General features: G+C 43.3%; 1 protein-coding gene across 2 annotated transcripts in view; it reads right to left on the bottom strand.

Annotated features, from left to right (window-relative positions):
• Positions 1 to 5,620: 5,620 nt before the first annotated feature.
• The window catches only part of ZC3HAV1 (zinc finger CCCH-type containing, antiviral 1), a 72,219-nt gene continuing 57,950 nt past the window's right edge, over positions 5,621 to 19,889 (bottom strand). Inside the window, exons 10-13 of one of the 2 annotated variants that reach the window (XM_010356299.2) lie at positions 14,994 to 15,084; positions 13,740 to 13,870; positions 13,231 to 13,361; positions 5,621 to 6,696 (exon numbers count right to left, since the gene is read on the bottom strand). In XM_010356299.2, coding sequence (XP_010354601.1) covers positions 6,434 to 6,696; positions 13,231 to 13,361; positions 13,740 to 13,870; positions 14,994 to 15,084 — 616 coding nt within the window. In that variant the 3' untranslated portion in view covers positions 5,621 to 6,433. The remainder of the gene's footprint in view (positions 6,697 to 13,230; positions 13,362 to 13,739; positions 13,871 to 14,993; positions 15,085 to 19,889) is intronic. The other variant, XM_010356300.2, reaches the window with a different exon arrangement.

Raw genomic sequence — 19,889 nt, 5'->3', positions numbered from 1 at the left:
GGCCCCCATGGTCCTGGACACACACACTTAGCACTCAACTAAGTATTGCCTTTCATGGCAGTTCTCTTTACAGTAGCTAAGGTATGAGGGTATGAGTGGAAAGTGGTTGCTATTTAGCTTCATTTCTTTTTTCTTTTCCTTTTTTTGAGACAGAGTCTTGCTCTGTCACCCAGGCTGGAATGCAGTGGCAGTCTTGACTCACTGCAACCTCCACCTACCGGGTTCAAGTGATTCTCCTGCCTCAGCCTCCCAAGTACCTGGGACTACAGGTGTGTGCCACCACACCCAGCTAATTTTTGTATTTTTAGTAGAGACAGGGTTTCACCATGTTGGCCAGGATGGTCTTGATCTCTTGACCTCGTGATCCACCCGCCTCAGCCTCCCGAAGTGCTGGAATTATAGGCGTGAGCCACTACACCCGGCCATAGCTTCATTTCTACCAAATGCTGAACTGAGGAGTCCACCAGAAACTAGATAATGGCAGGTTTTCTTGGGTGCACTATGACAAAGTAAATAAACTCATAGAAAAAAATAATCAAAAAACTCCAAGATCTGCTCATGCTTGGTTTGATAGCATTTTTGCGTATTTGAATCCAGGTGCTTTGACAGCAATGACTTTGCTACACCTTGCTTTATTTATATTGAGGTCCAAGTCAAATGGCAGTTTTACCTTCACTTTATCAAATCTCTGCTGCCATAGAAATTGCTCTCCCTCTCCATTTCCCTCACTCTCTCCCTGCTCCCTCTCCACTGAAAGCTTTGTGATTAAAAAAGATAACAGCCGGGCGCGGTGGCTCAAGCCTGTAATCCCAGCACTTTGGGAGGCCGAGACGGGCAGATCACGAGGTCAGCAGATCGAGACCATCCTGGCTAACACGGTGAAACCCCGTCTCTACTAAAAATACAAAAAAAAACTAGCCGGGCGAAGTGGCGGGCGCCTGTAGTCCCAGCTACTTGGGAGGCTGAGGCAGGAGAATGGCGTAAACCCGGGAGGCGGAGCTTGCAGTGAGCTGAGATCCGGCCACTGCACTCCAGCCCTGGCGACAGAGTGAGACTCTGCCTCAAAAAAAAAAAAAAAAAAAAAGATAACGAGGCCAGGCGAGGTGGCTCACACCTGTAATCCCAGCACTTTGGGAGGCTGAAGTAGGTGTATCACCTGAGGTCAGGAATTCAAGACCAGCCTGGCCAATGTGGTGAAACCCCATCTACACTAAAAATACAAAAATCAGCCAGGTGTGGTGGCAGGCACCTGTAATCCCAGCTACTCAGGAGGCTGAGGTAGGAGAATTGTTTGAACTCAGGAGGCGGAGGTTGCAGTGAGCCGAGATTGCGCCACTGCACTCCAGCCTGGGTGACAGAGTGAGACTCCATCTCAAAAAAAAAAAAAAAAAAAAAAAAAGAAGGTAATGAGTAGGGAAGGGCTTTTGAAGGAGGAATGGCTGATAGGGTAATTCTGCTTATCACCATTTATATTTTTAACTTTTGTGCCTCAGCCTGGCCCTGTTCACACCCCTGAGACCAAAGGAAGAAAGGTATGTTAGCAGCTTTCAGCCCTTCCCTCTCTGATCCCCAGACAAAAGATGTGGGGGCCATCACCACCACCGTGCCTTGCCCAGGTGACTTGGTCATTGAGCCCTGGAATGATAAAGCTGGAAGGGGCAAAACTCATCATCTCTCTCCCATTGAATAACTGGTGTCTGCAGTTGATGATGTTTTTGGAGATACCTAGAAATAGATCAAATAAAGGCAATAGAATCAAATTATTTAATTCTTTTTATTAGACAGTTCAAATTAAGCTTGAAGAACAAGAAGCAATAAAACTCAACTACTGAAATATAAATAGTTGAGCTTAATTTATTCAACAAAATTTACCCAATATATCAGTGTACAAAGCATGCTGCTAGGCTGGGCATCAGGCGTGGCGCAGCGAACAAGACAGACTGACTCACCCCTCAGGGGGCTTACATTCTAATGCGGAAAGCAGATAATTTCAGTTTGGATACATAATACAAATTATCAAAGCAAGGCGTCAAGTATTTTAAAAATAAGGGGTTCGGGAGGCAAGTATCTGACCTATTCTATAGAAGGACTCCTTAGGGAAGTAACAGTTGAGCCAATCTAAGGATGCTAGATATTCGCTAGGTCAGTGGAAAAAAATCAGTGGTTCTCACTATGGTCAGTGGGTTGTTGGTGGTTTCATAATAACTGGGGACTACTCCCGGCACTGAGTGGATGCAGCCAGGGAGAACGATGTCCTGCAGTGTGTGGGTTAGTGCCACACAACGAAGAATTATTCTTTACCCTGTACGACTGTCTAATGTCCTGCTGGACATTTATGTAGGACCTACAGCTTGTCTGAGAGAGTAACTCATTTGTTTTCTCTGAGACAATCTGTAATTTGTCTTGTCCTATTATCCTTAAGTAAGGTAACTTCGCTCTTTCTTTTCCCATATACAGATTATGTATAGGGTCTGTTTTGACTTTACCCTAACACTGGTTTTCATTCTAGTGTCCCCCATCCCTCTAGTTTCATTTTCCTGTACTTATTTACAGGAAGTAGCCTCTAATCGGCTCTTAAATCCAAACCTACTCATTACAAGGAAGAGTAAACATCTGTCTGTTTCAAACAGCGGAGTCATGCCTGAGCATTTACATAATGAATTCATCTTCTTTTCATTATAAATTTCTTCTTTTCTATTTCTCCTTAATAAGAGAGTTAGGGCATTAAATTGATTTTTTAAGAAATTCATGTGTGTAAGTAGATTGTATTATCTATGAGTCATTTCAGGACAGCAAAGAGAATGTTACAAAATATCTGCTCTGAAAAGGGTGAATAGATCTGATCGGGTTTGTGGTTGTCACCATGACTGGGCGTGGGGGTGGGTGCACTACTAGCATTTAGTATGTGAGAGCCGAGTATGCAGAACGTCTTGCAATACATTGGACAGTTCCTCACAATAAGAAATTATTCTGCACCCTATACGAATTTTGAATGTCTCACCAGACATTCGTGTATGACCTATAGCTCGTCTGCAAGAATATATCCTCACTTTCTCCACTTCGACAATCTGTACATTTTCTTGCATAGTATCTTTATTTCAATAAAGGTTATTTCGTTCTTTCTCTTATATACAAATAAGTATTATCATATGCAAAGAAGTTACTGTATCCCTAGTTTTTATTCTAATGTCCACCCATATCCCTGCTTTTACATTTTCCTGCATATGGTCTGATCTCCTACCTTCTAAGTTCAAATTGATGTATTATAAATAGTTGTAAGCATCTGACTACTTCATTAGGTCTTCAATTACAGTTGTACCCAAGTTAGGTACCTTTTATTTCCTCTTTATGTTAATAATAGTTTTATTTAATTTTTAATTTATTTCTAAAATTGTGTGTAGGTGGAGCATATTACCTCTGAATTGGATTTGGAGGATAATAAAGAAGATGTATTTGTATTTGTCATTTAGAAAAAAAAAAAGGCAGAAATGCCATTGAGAACCACTGAACTAGCTAAAAATGGGAACCACAAAACTGAAAGAAAACCAGAGTGGCTTGTGCAGAAGAAACTAAATGATAGAGGGGTAGGGGAGGGAGAGATCACATGGGGCCACGACAGCGGTTTTGAACTTTATCCTGAAGACTTGATTTATGTTTTGAATGTGCATTACTAAGTAAATTTTTAAAAATATAACCTTCTTGCCGGGCGCGGTGGCTCAAGCCTGTAATCCCAGCACTTTGGGAGGCCGAGACGGGCGGATCACGAGGTCAGGAGATTGAGACCATCCTGGCTAACACGGTGAAACCCCGTCTCTACTAAAAAAAATACAAAAAACTAGCCGGGCGAGGTGGCGGGCACCTGTAGTCCCAGCTACTCGGGAGGCTGAGGCAGGAGAATGGCGTAAACCCAGGAGGCGGAGCTTGCAGTGAGCTGAGGTCCGGACACTGCACTCCAGCCTGGGCGACAGAGCGAGACTCCGTCTCAAAAAAAAAAAATAATAACCTTCTTGCTCTGAAGAAAACACAGCAAACAATTTAGAAGGGGAACAGAGATATTTAAGAGGTAAAACTAGATTTAGAAACTGCTTAGATGTTTATCAGGAGGGAGAGGAAGGAGTCAAAGATGACTTCCGGATTTCTGCTTGAGCCAATGGGTAGATGGTGATGCTATTCACTTACATACAGATCCTGGGAGAGGAACAGATTCATGTGAGGGAAGTAGATGGAGAGTTCCACTTTGGATATGTTGAATCAAAGATGCCTGTGAAATATCCAGCTAGTGGTGTCTAATGGGCTGTTGGAAAGAGTTGGACAAACTGCACCCCTACGATGTGAGGGTCAAGTTCAGAAAATGAACACTCCAAAACGAAAGCTACCATGAAAGAAAGAAGTCAATGAGAATAAGCATTTGTGGTAACCCTCCCAGAAAATAACTCTACTCTAAAAAATCTCTCTCTAATTTTTTTACTGGTGGAGCCGTTTAAGCCAAGGAGTTTGGAGATCTCTGTGATGATCCAAAATCTGACTAATATAAAATCAACTCTGATGCTAGTGAAATCTGACTTATAACATGTCTGCTAGAAGAAATTATAACAGGAAACTTTAGTGTCTGGTAAGGAATGTTGAAAAGGGAAAATCAGAAGGAAAAACCTGGTTCATAAGAAGGAAGGAAATATTGGTCCAAGCACGTCAAGGGCTCTAAGTAAAAATCGATGGTACTACAATTCCATATAATCCATTACATTTGGAAAAAGAAGTTCCTGGTAGGCACAGGGCCTCTTTGGTATATTGTTCTTTGTTCTGATTCTGTGCTCACCAGGAAACAAATGTCATCCCCGTAGGGGGCCCGTCCTTCAGTAGGAATGGCCCTGCTCCTAGGTTCTTGGCTCATTTGCCAAGACTACAATAGCACTCGCATTTATCAGTTATGCTTGTGTGAAGCTGGTTATTGCAATTCATTGTTCCCAAAATACTTTCATGAAAAGCCTGACCTGCGAAAAAGCCTTCTCTGTAATCATATTAATTGGAACATAAATGTCTACTTTGCCATAATTATACAAAGAGCCCAAATGGGCAATTAACTCCAGTTGGTTGCTTCTCTCTGAGCCATACTTGCCAGCTCTTATTACCGCATTCCAGAGAGAGTCAACCTGGATGGAGCTTGTCCCCTAAATAAATGTAGCGATAAAGAAATGGGTGCTCCAAATCAGTTTCATCAGAATGATGAGGTACAGTACTGCAGGTACGTCTGCAATAGCATTTCAACTTTACTTTTTTTTCCCTAGCATGTCCTTAAGCATTTTCTTCCCAGTTTTTCATAATCTTTCTTCTAAAGCTGTAATGTCTTATATCCTTAATAGGTGTGTTTAGATTTCTCCCAAATTTTCCAAATTAACTTTCTTTTTTTTTTTTTTTGAGACAGAGTCTCGCTCTGTCGCCCAGGCTGGAGTGCAGTGGCCAGATCTCAGCTCACTGCAAGCTCCGCCTCCCGGATTTACGCCATTCTCCTGCCTCAGCCTCCCGAGTAGCTGGGACTACAGGCGCCCGCCACCTCGCCCGGCTAGTTTTTTGTATTTTTTAGTAGAGACGGGGTTTCACCATGTTAGCCAGGATGGTCTCGATCTCCTGACCTCGTGATCCGCCCATCTCGGCCTCCCAAAGTGCTGGGATTATAGGCTTGAGACACCACGCCCGGCCAACTTTCTTTCAATGTAACCAAAACAAAACCATGGCATACAGTAAACTAAAAGGGTAGACAGGAGGGAAAGGTTGCTGCAATTACAGAAAATTTAGAAACCAAACTTTACCAGTTACATCTGAGACAAGATAAACTTTCCAACACATTGGAATCATCAGAAGGACTTTAAAAAATACGACTGCCAGCCGGGCGTGGTGGCTCACGCCTGTAATCCTAACACTTTGGGAGGCCAAGGCGGGCTGATTGACTAAGCTTAGGAGTTTGAGACCAGCCTGGGCAACACAGTGAATTCCTGTCTCTACTAAAAAAAACACAAAAAATTAGCTGGGCGTGGCAGTGTGTGTCTGTAGTTCCAGCTACTCGGGAGGCTGAGGCAGGAGAATTGCTTGAATCCGGGAGGCAGAGGTTGCAGTGAGCCGAGATCGCGGCACAGCACTCCAGCCTGGGCGATGGAGTGAGACTCTATCTTCAAAAAAAAAAAAAAAAAAAAAAATACAACTGCCTGTCGCTGAAGCCCAGAAATGATTTCATTGGCATGGGGTGCAACCTGGGCATCAGAATTTGTTTAAAACTTCCCAGATGATTCAAATGTCTAGCGAAGTTTGGGGACCACTGATCTAAGGCATTAGATAACTGGGCAGGAAAATATAAAACTTTAACTCCTGTCTGGGGCAATTTAGTTCTGTAAGGGAACAGAATGGTTATGGCATCCTTCTGACGCTGTATTCATCGGTTCTAACTAATCACGCAGGCTTTGTCTGCATCGGTATATTCAATCACATATTGTGGGTAAATCTGATCTTTCTGAAAGATGACAAAAACGGAGGGATTCAACCCGGTATCCACACAGCTGTTGTACCGCTGAGGAGGGCTCGTGTACGACACATTTCCTTCAATAAAATTTCCAACCAGAACTCGGGCTACAAACATAACGATGTTTTTGGCATCATATGGGCAATTTTTGTGGGAATAGATGGCATCTTTTGCAAAGTAACTTCCTAGAAAGAATCAGAAAGAGGTTAAGAAATATTGTAAAAGGAGGTATGCAGTTTATAAGAGTAGTTATACATAGTCAGATGGGCGTGGACTAAGCATATGTCAATAATACCTTACTGATACTTATAAACTTTTCTTTGCACTTAAAAACATGTTCGTGATGCAGGCAAACTTAAATACAGTATATAACCCTATAGAAATGACTGAGGAATATTTGCTACAGTGCAGAGCTCATGCTGATAGTGTGAACCATTGGGCGCAATGACCAAATGAGAATGACACAGTGGCCCAATTCATGCAATTCACCCAGTGTGAACTGAATTGAGCCGACTTGGAACTGATGAGTCAGTTGATGCTTTGTCCTCTCTAAAACAACCTCAGATTATGATCGCTGCTTCCATACACAGCAGACCAACAATTTCCTGCCAAGTTAAGATTTTTATTTTTATCATTGTCAAGTGCTACTCTGGGCAGGTGCAGTGGCTCATGTCTGTAATCCCAGTATTATGGGAGGTTGAGGCGGGTGGATCACTTGAACCTAGGAATTTTTTTTTTTTTTTTTTTTTTTTGAGGCGGAGTCTTGCTCTGTCGCCCAGGCTGGAGTGCAGTGGCCGGATCTCAGCTCACTGCAAGCTCCGCCTCCCGGGTTCCCGCCATTCTCCTGCCTCAGCCTCCCAAGTAGCTGGGACTACAGGCGCCCGCCACCTCGCCCGGCTAGTTTTTTGTATTTTTAGTAGAGACGGGGTTTCACTGTGTTCACCAGGATGGTCTCGATCTCCTGACCTTGTGATCCGCCCGTCTCGGCCTCCCAAAGTGCTGGGATTACAGGCTTGAGCCACCGCGCCCGGCCGAACCTAGGAATTTAAGACCAGCCTGGGCAACATAGGGAGACTCCATCTCTACAAAAAATTTAAAAATTAGCCGGGCATGGTGGTGTGCACTTATAATCCCAGCTACTCAGGAAGCTGAGGCAGGATTGATTGAGCCCAGGAAGTTGAGGCTGCAGTAAGCTAGAATCACACCACTGCACTCCAGCCTGGGCAACAGAGTGAGACTCGATCAAAAAATACTAATAATATTTTTTAAGAAAGCTACTCTGTCATTTTTTTTTTTTTTTTTTTTTTTTTTTTTTTTGAGCCTGAGTCTCGCTCTGTCGCCCAGGCTGGAGTGCAGTGGCGCGATCTCGGCTCACTGCAAGCTCCGCCTCCCGAGTTCACGCCATTCTCCTGCCTCAGCCTCCCAAGTAGCTGGGACTACAGGCGCCCGCCACCACGCCCGGCTCATTTTTTGTATTTTTAGTAGAGACGAGGTTTCACCATGTTAGCCAGGATGGTCTCGATCTCCTGACCTCGTGATCCGCCCGCCTCGGCCTCCTAAAGTGCTGGGATCACAGGCGCGTGAGCCACCGTGCCCGGCCAGGGCTACTCTGTCATTTTAAAGATCATGAGTAGATATTGCAAACTCCAATTTCCACGCAAGAATCAATAAGGAAAATGAATTTGTTTTATCTGTGGTAACAAATGTTTAATATACTTTCCATTTACTTTGTTTTTGTTCTTTTTATCATTTTATAGTTAGATGTTTCAATTCCAGAAACATTGCTTATCCTGAATAGGTCAGATACTAGATATTCTGTGCACATGACGTTCTACTATATTTAAAGTAAAATGTGGAAGTCTACCTATACTGACCTACCACATCCAATCCCACCTCCCTTCCCAAAACAGTTTATGGCTGGTGGGAATTCTTTCACACCTGTTTCTATGCATTCACATACATATATGTGCATATACTCTAATATAGTTTTATGGTGGTTTATTTGTTCATAAATAGGATCATAATATATGAACTGTTCTACAACTTTTTTTTCCACTTTAGTCCTAGAAATCTTACTATGTCACTACATCCAACTCTCTCTCTCTCTTTTTTATTTTTTATTTTTATTTTTTGCTGTTGTTGTTGTTGTTGTTTTTGAGACAGGGTCTCTGTCACCCAGGCTAAAGTGCAGTGGTGCAATCTTGGCTCACTGCAGGCTTGACGTCCTGAGCTCAAGCAATCTTCCCACCTCAGCCTCTAATTCTAATCAGTGTGAGGCAACAGCTCGTTGTGGTTTTAATTCGCATTTCCCTGATGATTAATGATGTGGAGCATTTTTTCATGAACTCATTGGCCATTTGTATTTCTTCTTTTGAGAAATGTCTATTCAAGTCTTTTTCTCATTTTTGAAACTTTCATTTGCATGTATTTTATGCTGAATTTATTCCTGTGCCATAAGTTTTTGCTTCTTCAGTATCTTCTGGGATAGTTTTTTCTTCCGTGCACCTCCTCTTCTGGTTTAAGAACACGGTGTTCTTTTTCAGTGAAGATTGTCTCTATATGGCAGGGGGAGCTCAGGCATGAGTTAATCCAACCATGAGCTCTGGAAGTCAGGTGGCACATCTTTGGCGCTTTGTTCACCTGAATATCCTTGATGACCAGAGAATCTACAGCTCAACCCTTAAGTTCAGCATTACTCTCTGCATTTTTAAGTGTGTACATCAAAAATTCAACTCTTTTTGGGTCACCAACTGTGTGCCCAGGCCCACTGTTTGGCCTGGGCACTCCTACCAACTCCACCCTCGGAACGTTGGCATGGTACACACAGTTTCTATGCAGCGACATCTTTCGGACACTTGCTGGCTTTTCATATAGACATACTCTTGATGGCCTGGGCAGTCTCATGGGTGTTCTTAAAGTGAACATGAAGATTTGAACTTCTTTATTTGCATGATTTCATGGAATTTTCTGGGTCAAGTGAACAGCGAACCATTTTCACAGATCACCTCAGGCCACTTACAGGGAACAGCTTGCTCATTTTAAAATCGGGTTGTTTGTTTTCTTGCTGTTGAATTGTTTGAGTTCCTTATATATTTTGGATATTAATCCCTTATCAGATGTATGGCTTGCAAATATTTTCTTCCACTCTGTGGGTTTGTCTGTTCACTTTGTTAATTGTTTCCTTGGCTGTGGAGAAGCTGTTTAGTTTGATGCTATCTCATTTGTCCATTTTTGTTTTTGTTGCATCAGTTTTTTTATATCACACTTATGTAATCTGGAATCTATATTTTCTTTTTTTAAAATTCCCTTTATTGTGTTAAGAAAGTTCATTTCTATTCCTATATTTCTGAGTGCTCTTTTTTCTTTCTTTCTTGAGACAGAGTTTTCCTCTGTAGCTGAGGCTGGCGTGCAATGGCAGGATCTCGGCTCACTGCAGCCTCCCCTTCTTGTGATCAATCAACTCTCGTGCCTCAGCCTCCTGAGTAGCCAGGACTACAGGCATGTGCTACCACACCTGGCTAACTTTGTATTTTTATTAGAGAGGGGGTTTCACCATGTTGGTCAGGCCGGTCTCAAACTCCCGACCTTAGGTGATTCACCCACCTCGGCCTCCCAAAGTGCTGGGATTACAGGAATGAGCCACAGTGCCTAGCCTAACATTTCATTTTTTAGGATAAATATTTGTTTGGATTCTAACATAGGAGAGACCTGTAAGAAACTGATGGGTTTTAATTTCACCTGTTATATGTCACTCAAGATGGTTACATTTCCCATTTCCTTCAAACACTTCTAGGTAAGTTTCACCGATACATTTAAACTTAATAAACTTATAAAATCTCATCAATAAATTCATTCCCCAGCTAAAACCTTTCATTAGTTTCCCATGCCCTTACAGTCAAGTTTAGCTCTTTATGATCATATCTTGTACCATTTCTCCCTTCTCCACTGTGTGGTGACTCTACAAGGCAGGGGAATCCTACTCTAGCCCAATCCTTGGGAACACCTCCCTAGCTGGGTTAGCTGTCCACAGGACCTGTTCTTTTTTCTTTTTTTTTTTTTTTGAGATGGAGTCTTGCTCTGTCACCCAGGCTGGTGTGCAGTGGCACAATTTTGGCTCACTGCAACCTCTGCCTCCCGGGTTCAAGCGATTATCCTGCCTCAGCCTCCCAAGTAGCTGGGATTACAGGCACATGCCACTGCACCCAGCTAATTTTTGTATTTTTAGTAGACATAGGGTTTCACCATGTAGACCAGGCTGGTCTTGAACTCCTGACCTCAAGTGATCTGCCTGCCTCAGTCTCCCAAAGTGCTGGTATTATGGGCGTGAGCTACCACGCCTGGACCTATTATTTCTCTCTATAGCAGCCAGACATTTGCAATCATTTAATTTTTTTTTTTTTTTTTGAGACAAAGTATAGCTCTATTGCCCAGGCTGGAGTGCAGTGGCAAAAATCACAGCTCATTGCAGCCTCAAACTTCGGGCTCAAGCAATCTTCCCACCTCAGCCTCCTGAGTAGATGGGACTACAGGCATGTGCCACCACGCCCAGGCAATTAAAAAAACTTTTTTGTAATTAAAACAAAAAATTAGGGTCTTGCCATGTTGCCCAAGCTGGTCTCCAACTCCTGGGCTCAGCTTCCCAAAGTACAGGAATTACGGGTGTAAGCTACCATGCCTGACCACAATCATTTAATTAATTATGTAAGATAATTATGCAAAATTTGTTCGGGGCCATGTCTAACTTGCTCACCACTGTGTACCCACCATCTAGTATACAGAAGACACTCAAAAATATTTGCTGACTGACTGATTGACTTCTTGCCTTTTGGGGCAAGAATTGAATTTAATCCTAGTTGTATGAGTTGAACTCACTTTGAATCTGTGATAAACTATTACTTATTTCCTAAAGATGAGTGATTCTCAGTTTTGTTTGTTTGTTTGTTTTTTGTTTTCGTTTTTGTTTTTTTTTGAGACGGAGTCTCGCTCTGTCGCCCAGGCTGGAGTGCAGTGGCCGGATCTCAGCTCACTGCAAGCTCCGCTGCCCGGGTTTACGCCATTCTCCTGCCTCAGTCTCCCGAGTAGCTGGGACTACAGGCGCCCGCCACCTCGCCTGGCTAGTTTTTTGTATTTTTTTAGTAGAGACGGGGTTTCACCGTGTTAGCCAGGATGGTCTCGATCTTCTGACCTCGTGATCCGCCTGTCTCGGCCTCCCAAAGTGCTGGGATTACAGGCTTGAGCCACTGCACCCGGCCAGTTTGTTTGTTTTTAAGAGTTGCATGCAGGCCGGTCGCAGCAGCTCATGCCTGTAATCCCAGCACTTGGGGAGGCCGAGGCAGGCAGATCACCTGAGGTCAGGAGTCCTAGACTAGCCTGACCAACATGGAGAAACCCTGTCTCTACTGAAAATACAAAATTAGCTGGGCGTGGTGGCGCATGCCTGTAATCCCAGCTACTTGGGAGGCTGATGCAGGAGAGTCACTTGAACCCAGGAGGCGGAGGTTGCAGTGAGCTGAGATCGAGCCATTGCACTCCAGCCTGGGCAACGAGAGCAAAACTCTGTCTCAAAAAAAAAAAAAGTTGCATGCATCACGCCTGAAATCCCAGCACTTTGGCAGGCCAAGGTAGGCGGATTATTTGAGCTCAGGAGTTGAGACCAGCCTTGGCAACATGGCGAAACTCTGTCTCTACAAAAAATGCAAAAAAAAAAAAAAAAAAAAAAACCTTAGCTGGATGTGGTGGCACACACCTGTTGTCCCAGTTATTTGAGGGGCTGAGGTGGTAGGATCACTTGAGCCCAGGAGGTCGAGGCTGCAGTGAGCCAAGATTGCCACCCAGCCTGGGTGACAAAGTGAGACCCTGTCTCAAAAAAAAAAAAAAAAAAAAAAATTGCATGCAGGAGTTTAGGAGCAAAAAGAAAAAGCTATAAAGACTTTTTGTGGCCGGGCGCGGTGGCTCAAGCCTGTAATCCCAGCACTTTGGGAGGCCGAGACGGGCGGATCACGAGGTCAGGAGATCGAGACCATCCTGGCTAATACGGTGAAACCCCGTCTCTACTAAAAAATACAAAAAACTAGCCGGGCGACGAGGCGGGCGCCTGTAGTCCCAGCTACTCGGGAGGCTGAGACAGGAGAATGGCGTGAACCCAGGAGGCAGAGCTTGCAGTGAGCTGAGAGCCGGCCACTGCACTCCAGCCTGGGCGGCAGAGCAAGACTCCGTCTCAAAAAAAAAAAAAAAAAAAAAAAAAAGATTTTTTGTGTGGGCACACCTGTGACACTTCAGGCCCAGGTGACCCAATGTGGCCTAAGATGGGGAGAGGCCTCTTCTCCCCATCTTTAATTAAAACCAGTCTGTGACAACTGAAGCTTCAAATAGCTTTGCAGGCACGGACATGGGTTCAGAAAGAGCCACAGCCAGAAGGGAGTAGTAATGGTAGACAAGACCAACAGATGGAGTAGTTTACAAGCACGTACGAGGACTTTGGTCACTCCCAGAAAGCAAACAGAAGACAGGAGTGGGACTAAGGTCCAGCAATCAAGCTCCAAGTCAACTGATTCACTCTCATTTCAGCATTTGATATTACCGTGAGCTTATTATCTCTCCAGGACCACTAGAGCCTGGATACTCTAGTTAATACAAAATAATTACATATACCTCCTAATAGAAGCTCATATAAAGCCTGAGTTATGACTCTGCTAGTGCTTCTCTATCCCGGCACTAACCTTTTCCATATTTGGTTTCATGAGTTTCATGCAGGGTCCAGTCAAAATTATTCGCACAGATAGATTCCACATAGGCACGACTTGTCGCATAAAATAGGAGGCTTCCTTCTTCCTTCATCTGTGATTTCTTCCTAATATAGGAAACGTGAGACTTAACACTGAGACATCCCCTTCCCACTCCAGTTCATAACATTAATCCCAGCTAAAGTCTAATCATCTAAAAATCTCATTCCATCTGCTTTCACAGTGGAGCTACTAACTTTAAGGACAGCAGCTGTACAGTAATAAATTTATGAAAACTTTCAAAAGATAGACACATGAAATCATTGAATTGTAGAACAGTAAGGCTGAGAGAGAGAAGCCGGAGTTGATACAATGAAAGAAAAAGACTAGAGCCTGAAGGAACTGTTGACTATTAAAATAAATCAGTGAATATAAACCTCAAAGGACGGATGTTAACTAATCCTTTCCAGTTTTACGCAAAGAAACATGATAACGTGGCCACCAACCGTGTAAATTTATCCAGGAGCTCTGGGTTCTCGATCTTCTTTATCTTTTCAATCTTGAAATTCTTCATGGAAGCTTTAAAATGCTCACTTACTTTGACATATTCCGGATGTAGATGATGGATCTCTGACAACTAATAAAGTTTAAAAATATATAAATGTGAAATAGGCAACATTTAAAGCATGATACATCCACATATGTGCCCCCCTATGCCATGAAGTATTGTTACCAGGGTTCTTTCTAACAGCAGATAGGATAAGCTGGCTCAGGGTTCCCACATCTGCCAATTCATTCCCGTAATTAACCAGACAGGCAGCTGGTCTGTCTGTCCAGGCCAACTTAAAGCTAGCAAAGCACTATGTCTAAGGGAAAAGGGAAGTCCCCAGCAGTATGATTTAGTCCAGTAACCTCTTCCCAATGCGGGGGAAGAGGAATTGAGGTGCCATGCAGTCCAAGTAGACCAGCCTGCACAAAAGCTGAAGCCAGCATGGGGAGGCTAAGTTATCTAGGAATAGTTGTGTTCCAACTAGGTTAAGTGATAAAGTGAGGCACAGTTTGTTTGACTCCCATAGAAACTTGTTAATTGTAACTAACGGACAAGTCACTTTTACTCCGTGAATTCTAGTTTTCTCGTCCATAAAATAGAGATGTTAATATCCATCTCACATGACTGTTGTGAGGATCTGCCCAAATGAGACTGTGTGTGGCTGAACTCTGGAAACAATGAGGTGCCCTATGGCACTTACGTGATCTCTGGGAAAGAGAACCATTAGATGTCTGCCTTCCAACCTTGATCTAAGAGTGTTTTGTTGCTGTTGTTGTTGTTGTTGTTTGTTTTTTGGAGACGGAGTCTCGCTCTGTCACCCAGGCCGGAGCTCAGCGGGCAGGAGTGCAGTGGCATGATCTCAGTTCACTGCAATCTCTGCCTCCCGGGTACAGGCGATTCTCCTGTCTCAGCCTCCCAAGTAGCCGGGACTACAGGCACACGCTGCCATGCCCAGTCAATTTTTTTGTATTTTCGGTAGAGACGGGGTTTCACCATGTTGCCCAGGCTGGTTTCGAACTCCTGAGCTCAGGCATTCCACCTGCCTCGGCCTCCCAAAATGCTAGGATTACTGGTGTGAGCCACTGCACCCGGCCGATCTAAGAGTTTTGCAGGAGCAATTCATTCATCCAGACAAACACATACACTTGTAGCAAAGTACTTTTTCTAACTTGTAATGTATTCATCCACCAAACATGTAAAAACCAAGTACCTTATATTTCTTTGAGGATAGGAAGCAAAGGTCCTCCTGAGGAAGAAAGGTCGCAGTTAAAGACACTGACGAGGTCTGTGCTGGCTGACGGCTACAAATAAAGAGAAAGAAATCACTTAACTCTCTGCTCCACAGGTCCAAGTGACCTTTTCTTAACTTCCAGCCACTAGGTCAAGGATGCCTAGAGAAATACACAATATTTATTTCTGTATTTTTGTCTGGACTACATCCTCGCATATTCCTGGTATAGATGTACCAGTAATCATGTCTTTTAAAAATGCTGCAACTATTCATAATTGGTCAATTAAATGCCATTTTCCTATTGATTTAAAATGTAAAAACATCTTTTTCATATTTCTGCTCAACTTTCAAAGGTCCTAATGTGTTAGCATTAAGCAAATGTGTCTTACAGCTTCTTGGTCAAAGGATAAACAACTAAATATATTAGGAATTTAGAGGAAAGAATTCTGCCTTTCCAGTATGAACTATATTTCAGGGTAACCACACCTGAGAAATAATTCTTTTTTTTTTTTTTTTGAGACGGAGTCTCGCTCTGTCACCCAGGCTGGAGTGCAGTGGCCAGATCTCAGCTCACTGCAAGCTCCACCTCCCGGGCTCACGCCATTCTCCTGCCTCAGCCTCCTGAGTAGCTGGGACTACAGGCGCCGCCACCTCGCCCGGCCAGTTTTTTGTATTTTTAGTAGAGACAGGGTTTCACCGTGTTAGCCAGGATGGTCTCGATCTCCTGACCTCGTGATCCGCCCGTCTCGGCCTCCCAAAGTGCTGGGATTACAGGCTTGAGCCACCGCGCCCGGCCTCTTTTTTTTTTTTCTATTCCATAGAACCTAAAGCTACCAGAAAAATTCTTCTTTATAGATGAATTGCGCTAATAGCTGCAAAAGAGTTGATAGAATTAGAAAACCACTATTTGGCAATACCTAATGACATCATGGTTCTAAACAATCATTATCATTAGCTACTAAAACCATTAAGTGAAAGATTAGATGAATACTATAGTGGAATGATCAGACTGGAATGACCTGAACCTACTCTGTGATCTCTATCACTAAAAATAGGACAATCAGACACCATATATCTCTTCAGAAGATGGGACAGGATCACTGGTACAAAGTCATCAATTGTATAGTATACTTGACTCAAAACTGAACTGAAATCTAATCAGTTCTCTAAATCTAATGGTCAATTTATAGAAATTACACATCATATGACCCCACAAGGAAACAATTTGCTAATTTGTTTTGAGACAGAGTTTCACTCTGTCACCCAGGCTGAAGTCCAGTGGTGTGATCATGGCTCACTATATCCTCAGCCTCCTGGGCCCAAGTGATCCTCCCACCTCAGCCTCCCAAAGTGCTAGGATTCTAAGCATGAGCCAGCATGCCAGGTCAATTTGCTCTATTTTGAATTTGGAAAATTCTATAGGTCAAATCACCTAGTTGTTGTTTTTATTGTTGTTTTGTTTGTTTGTTTGTTTGCTTGTTTGTTTTTTGAGACAGAGTCTCACTCTGTTGCCCAGGCAGTGGTGCAAACACAGCTCAACCTCCTGAGCTCAAGCGATCCTCCCACATCAACCTCTTGAGTAGCTGGGACCACAGGTGTGTACCACCACCCTTGTCGAACTTTTTAAAAAGTTTTTGTAGAGATGGGGTCTCACCGTGTTGCCCAAGAGGGTCTTAAACTCCTGGGCTCAAGCAATCCTTCTGCGTCGGCCTCCCAAAGTGCTGGGATTATAGGCATGAGCCACCACACTTGGCCTATCTAGTTTCTTAAAAAATGAAATTGCATGAAAAAAGTAGAGGAGGGGAAACTGTAGCAGACTAAAAGATGTTTATGCCGGGCGCGGTGGCTCAAGCCTGTAATCCCAGCACTTTGGGAGGACCGAGACGGGCGGATCACAAGGTCAGGAGATCGAGACCATCCTGGCTAACCCGATGAAACCCCGTCTCTACTAAAAAATACAAAAAATTAGCCGGGCGACGTAGCGGGCGCCTGTAGTCCCAGCTACTCGGGAGGCTGAGGCAGGAGAATGCCGTAAACCCGGGAGACGGAGCTTGCAGTGAGCTGAGATCCGGCCACTGCACTCCCGCCTGGGCGACAGAGCGAGACTCCGTCTCAAAAAAAAAAAAAAAAAAAAAAAAAAAAAAGATGTTTATGACACAAATCAACCAAATGCAATGTACAGACCCTGCTTAGATACTGATTGCAACACATCAACTCTAAATAGTCATTGTTTAAGACAATTGGAAAACATAAAACGTGAACTGGGTATTAGATGATATTAAGGAATTATCATTAACTTTGTTACATAGGCTAATGATATTGTATAATGTTTTTTAAAACCTCTTACCTGTTAGGAACACACCTAATATATATACAGGGAAATGATAACATGTATTGGATTTACATTAAAATATTCCAGCAAAAGAAAAAAGTTAGGCCAGGTGTGGTGGCTCATGCCTATAATCCCAGCACTATGGGAGGCCGAAGCAGGAGGATTGTTTGAGCTCTGAAGTTCAAGACCAGCCTGAGCAACATAGTGGGACTCCCCCACCCATCTCTAGAAACATTTTTTAAAAATTATCCAGGTGTGGTGGTGCATGGCTGTAGTCCCAGCTACTCAGGAGGCTAAGGCATGAGGATCACTTGAATCCAGGTGGTTGAGGCTGCAGTGAGCCATGATGGCACCACTGCACTCTAACCCGAATGCAGAGTTCGACTCTTTCTCAAAGAAAAAAAAAAGTTGAGAGGTGATGGTAGTAACAATACTGTTACTACTACCACAAATCTGTTACAAAGATAGTAAAATACTGACAGTGTTTAAGTTAGATGACAGGTACACAGGGGTTTGTCATCAATTCTTTGTACTTTATGTTTGAAATTTTCCATGATCAAAACAATTATATATTTAAAAATAAATGCTTGAAGGAAAAAACTCTTTCAAGAAGAAGACAACTCATTAGAATGAGAAAGATTGGCCCCAATTTATCTCTATTTTAAGGTCAGGTTTCCATTCTGGATTTGTATAATGCGGGATAGATTGCATGAATATGTTGTAAACTCTCATGAACAGTGACGGGTGCTATAGTTCACTTCTATATCCCACTGTAGTCCAGGATAGTACGCCAGCCCTTATTCTATCCTACAGCAAGTGGGTCTCCTTGGGCTGGTGAGAGCAGGATTAAAGTTGGTTCTCTGCATGACCCACCCCCTCCAACCCTCCTTCACTAACATGTTTTTCTCTATTTTTTTTTTACTCGTGTGGCTATTTATTATCACTATGTGGCATGCATTATACAAAATATTCCAAGACAGCCTGGGCAACATGGAGAAGCCATGTCTGTATTTAAAAATACAAAAATTAGCCAGGTGTAGTGGTGTGCACCCATAGTCCTAGTTACTCGGGTGGCTGCAGTGGGAGAAGCACCTGAGTCCAAGAGGTTGAGGCTGCAGTGAGCTGTGATTGCCCCACTGCACCCCAGCAACCTAACCCTCCAACCAAAAAAAAAAAAAAAAAAAAACCACCAAAATATTTCAAGAGCTCTGAGGAGCTGATCATTGAGATTGGTGGGCAGGGAGGAAGAAGGGAAGAGGAGAGAAGGTTGTGCTACAGACATTTACACGAGTAACTGTATTACAAAGTAGAAGTGGGTAAGTACTATAAGGGAATCTCGAGTGTTCCTGGAGGGCACAGGAGAATTGGAGGAGAGTCACGAGGAATGTTATAGTATGGGAAGGTGGCATTCCAGCTAAATCATGAAGGATGCTATATTCATCTGAATGATGGGAAGGAGTATTCCTGGAAAGGGGAAGAGCAAATGGAGAAGCATGAAGCAACTCTGACATATGGAAGTTCTCGAGATTGACAATGGCTGACTACAGGAGCTATCTGGAAATGCCACAAACCAGTTTTTCCCCCTAGAAATACACGCGCACAGAAAGAACCATCCAGCTTGGAGTCAAAGTCTTCTATACTTTCCATAGTTCCTGCTGCCCAGAAGGGCCATAAAGCATGGTCTCACTAGTTGAGACTAATTGGGAGTATCTGAATTGTTAAAAAATCAAAATTACCGGAACTTTAAAAAAAAAAAAAAAGGCAGTTTTGTTGCTTTAAGGAAAGACAGTTCCAACACACTTTTGTGAAGACATCCTGCCAGAACCATTGTAACAAATGGAAAGCAGCTCTGATGATCTCATTCATTGGCTGAATGTGAACAGCCCCTCCCTATCCTCCTACTCTGCCTTTTTTTCCCCCACCTAACATTTGTCAGGAACTGAAACAGTTCTCGCCTCATCCACCAGAATGTAAGCTCCCGTAAGGGCATGAGCTTCACTCCTCTCTTCCTGAAACCCTGAAATATTCTTTTTACTTTATTCATTTGAATATTTAAACTACAGGAAGGGGCCAAGCGCAGTGGATAATGCCTGTCATCCCAGCACTTTGGGAGGCCAAGGCAGGTGGATCACCTGAGGTCAAGAGTTCGAGACCAGCCTGGCCCTCATGGTGAAACCCTGTCTCTACTAAAAATACAAAAATTAGATGGGCATGGTGGCGGGTGCCTGTGGTCCCAGCTACTCAGGAGGTTTAGGCACGAGAATCACTTCAACCAGGGAGGCAGAGGTTGCAGTGAGCTGAGATCGTGCCACTGCACTCCAACCTGGGCAACAGAGTGAGACTCTGTCAAAAAAAAAAAAAAATTGCTGGAAGGGATTTTAGATAGCTACATCAATCAGATTCTAATTCTTGGGAAATCAACTTGAGAAATTCAGAGAAAATTAGGCAGTTAGTGGCAGAAGATAAGGCTGAAGGGATATGCAGGTTGGAATTATAAATTAGAATTAAGTCAACTTAATTGTATATAGTTACTAAGTCTATTA

This window comes from Rhinopithecus roxellana, chromosome 6 (genome assembly GCF_007565055.1).
Source record: "Rhinopithecus roxellana isolate Shanxi Qingling chromosome 6, ASM756505v1, whole genome shotgun sequence".
NCBI classification, from domain to species: Eukaryota; Metazoa; Chordata; class Mammalia; order Primates; family Cercopithecidae; genus Rhinopithecus; species Rhinopithecus roxellana.
The sequence above is the reverse complement of the archived record's forward strand: the minus strand, read 5'-3'. Positions and strand labels throughout refer to the sequence as shown.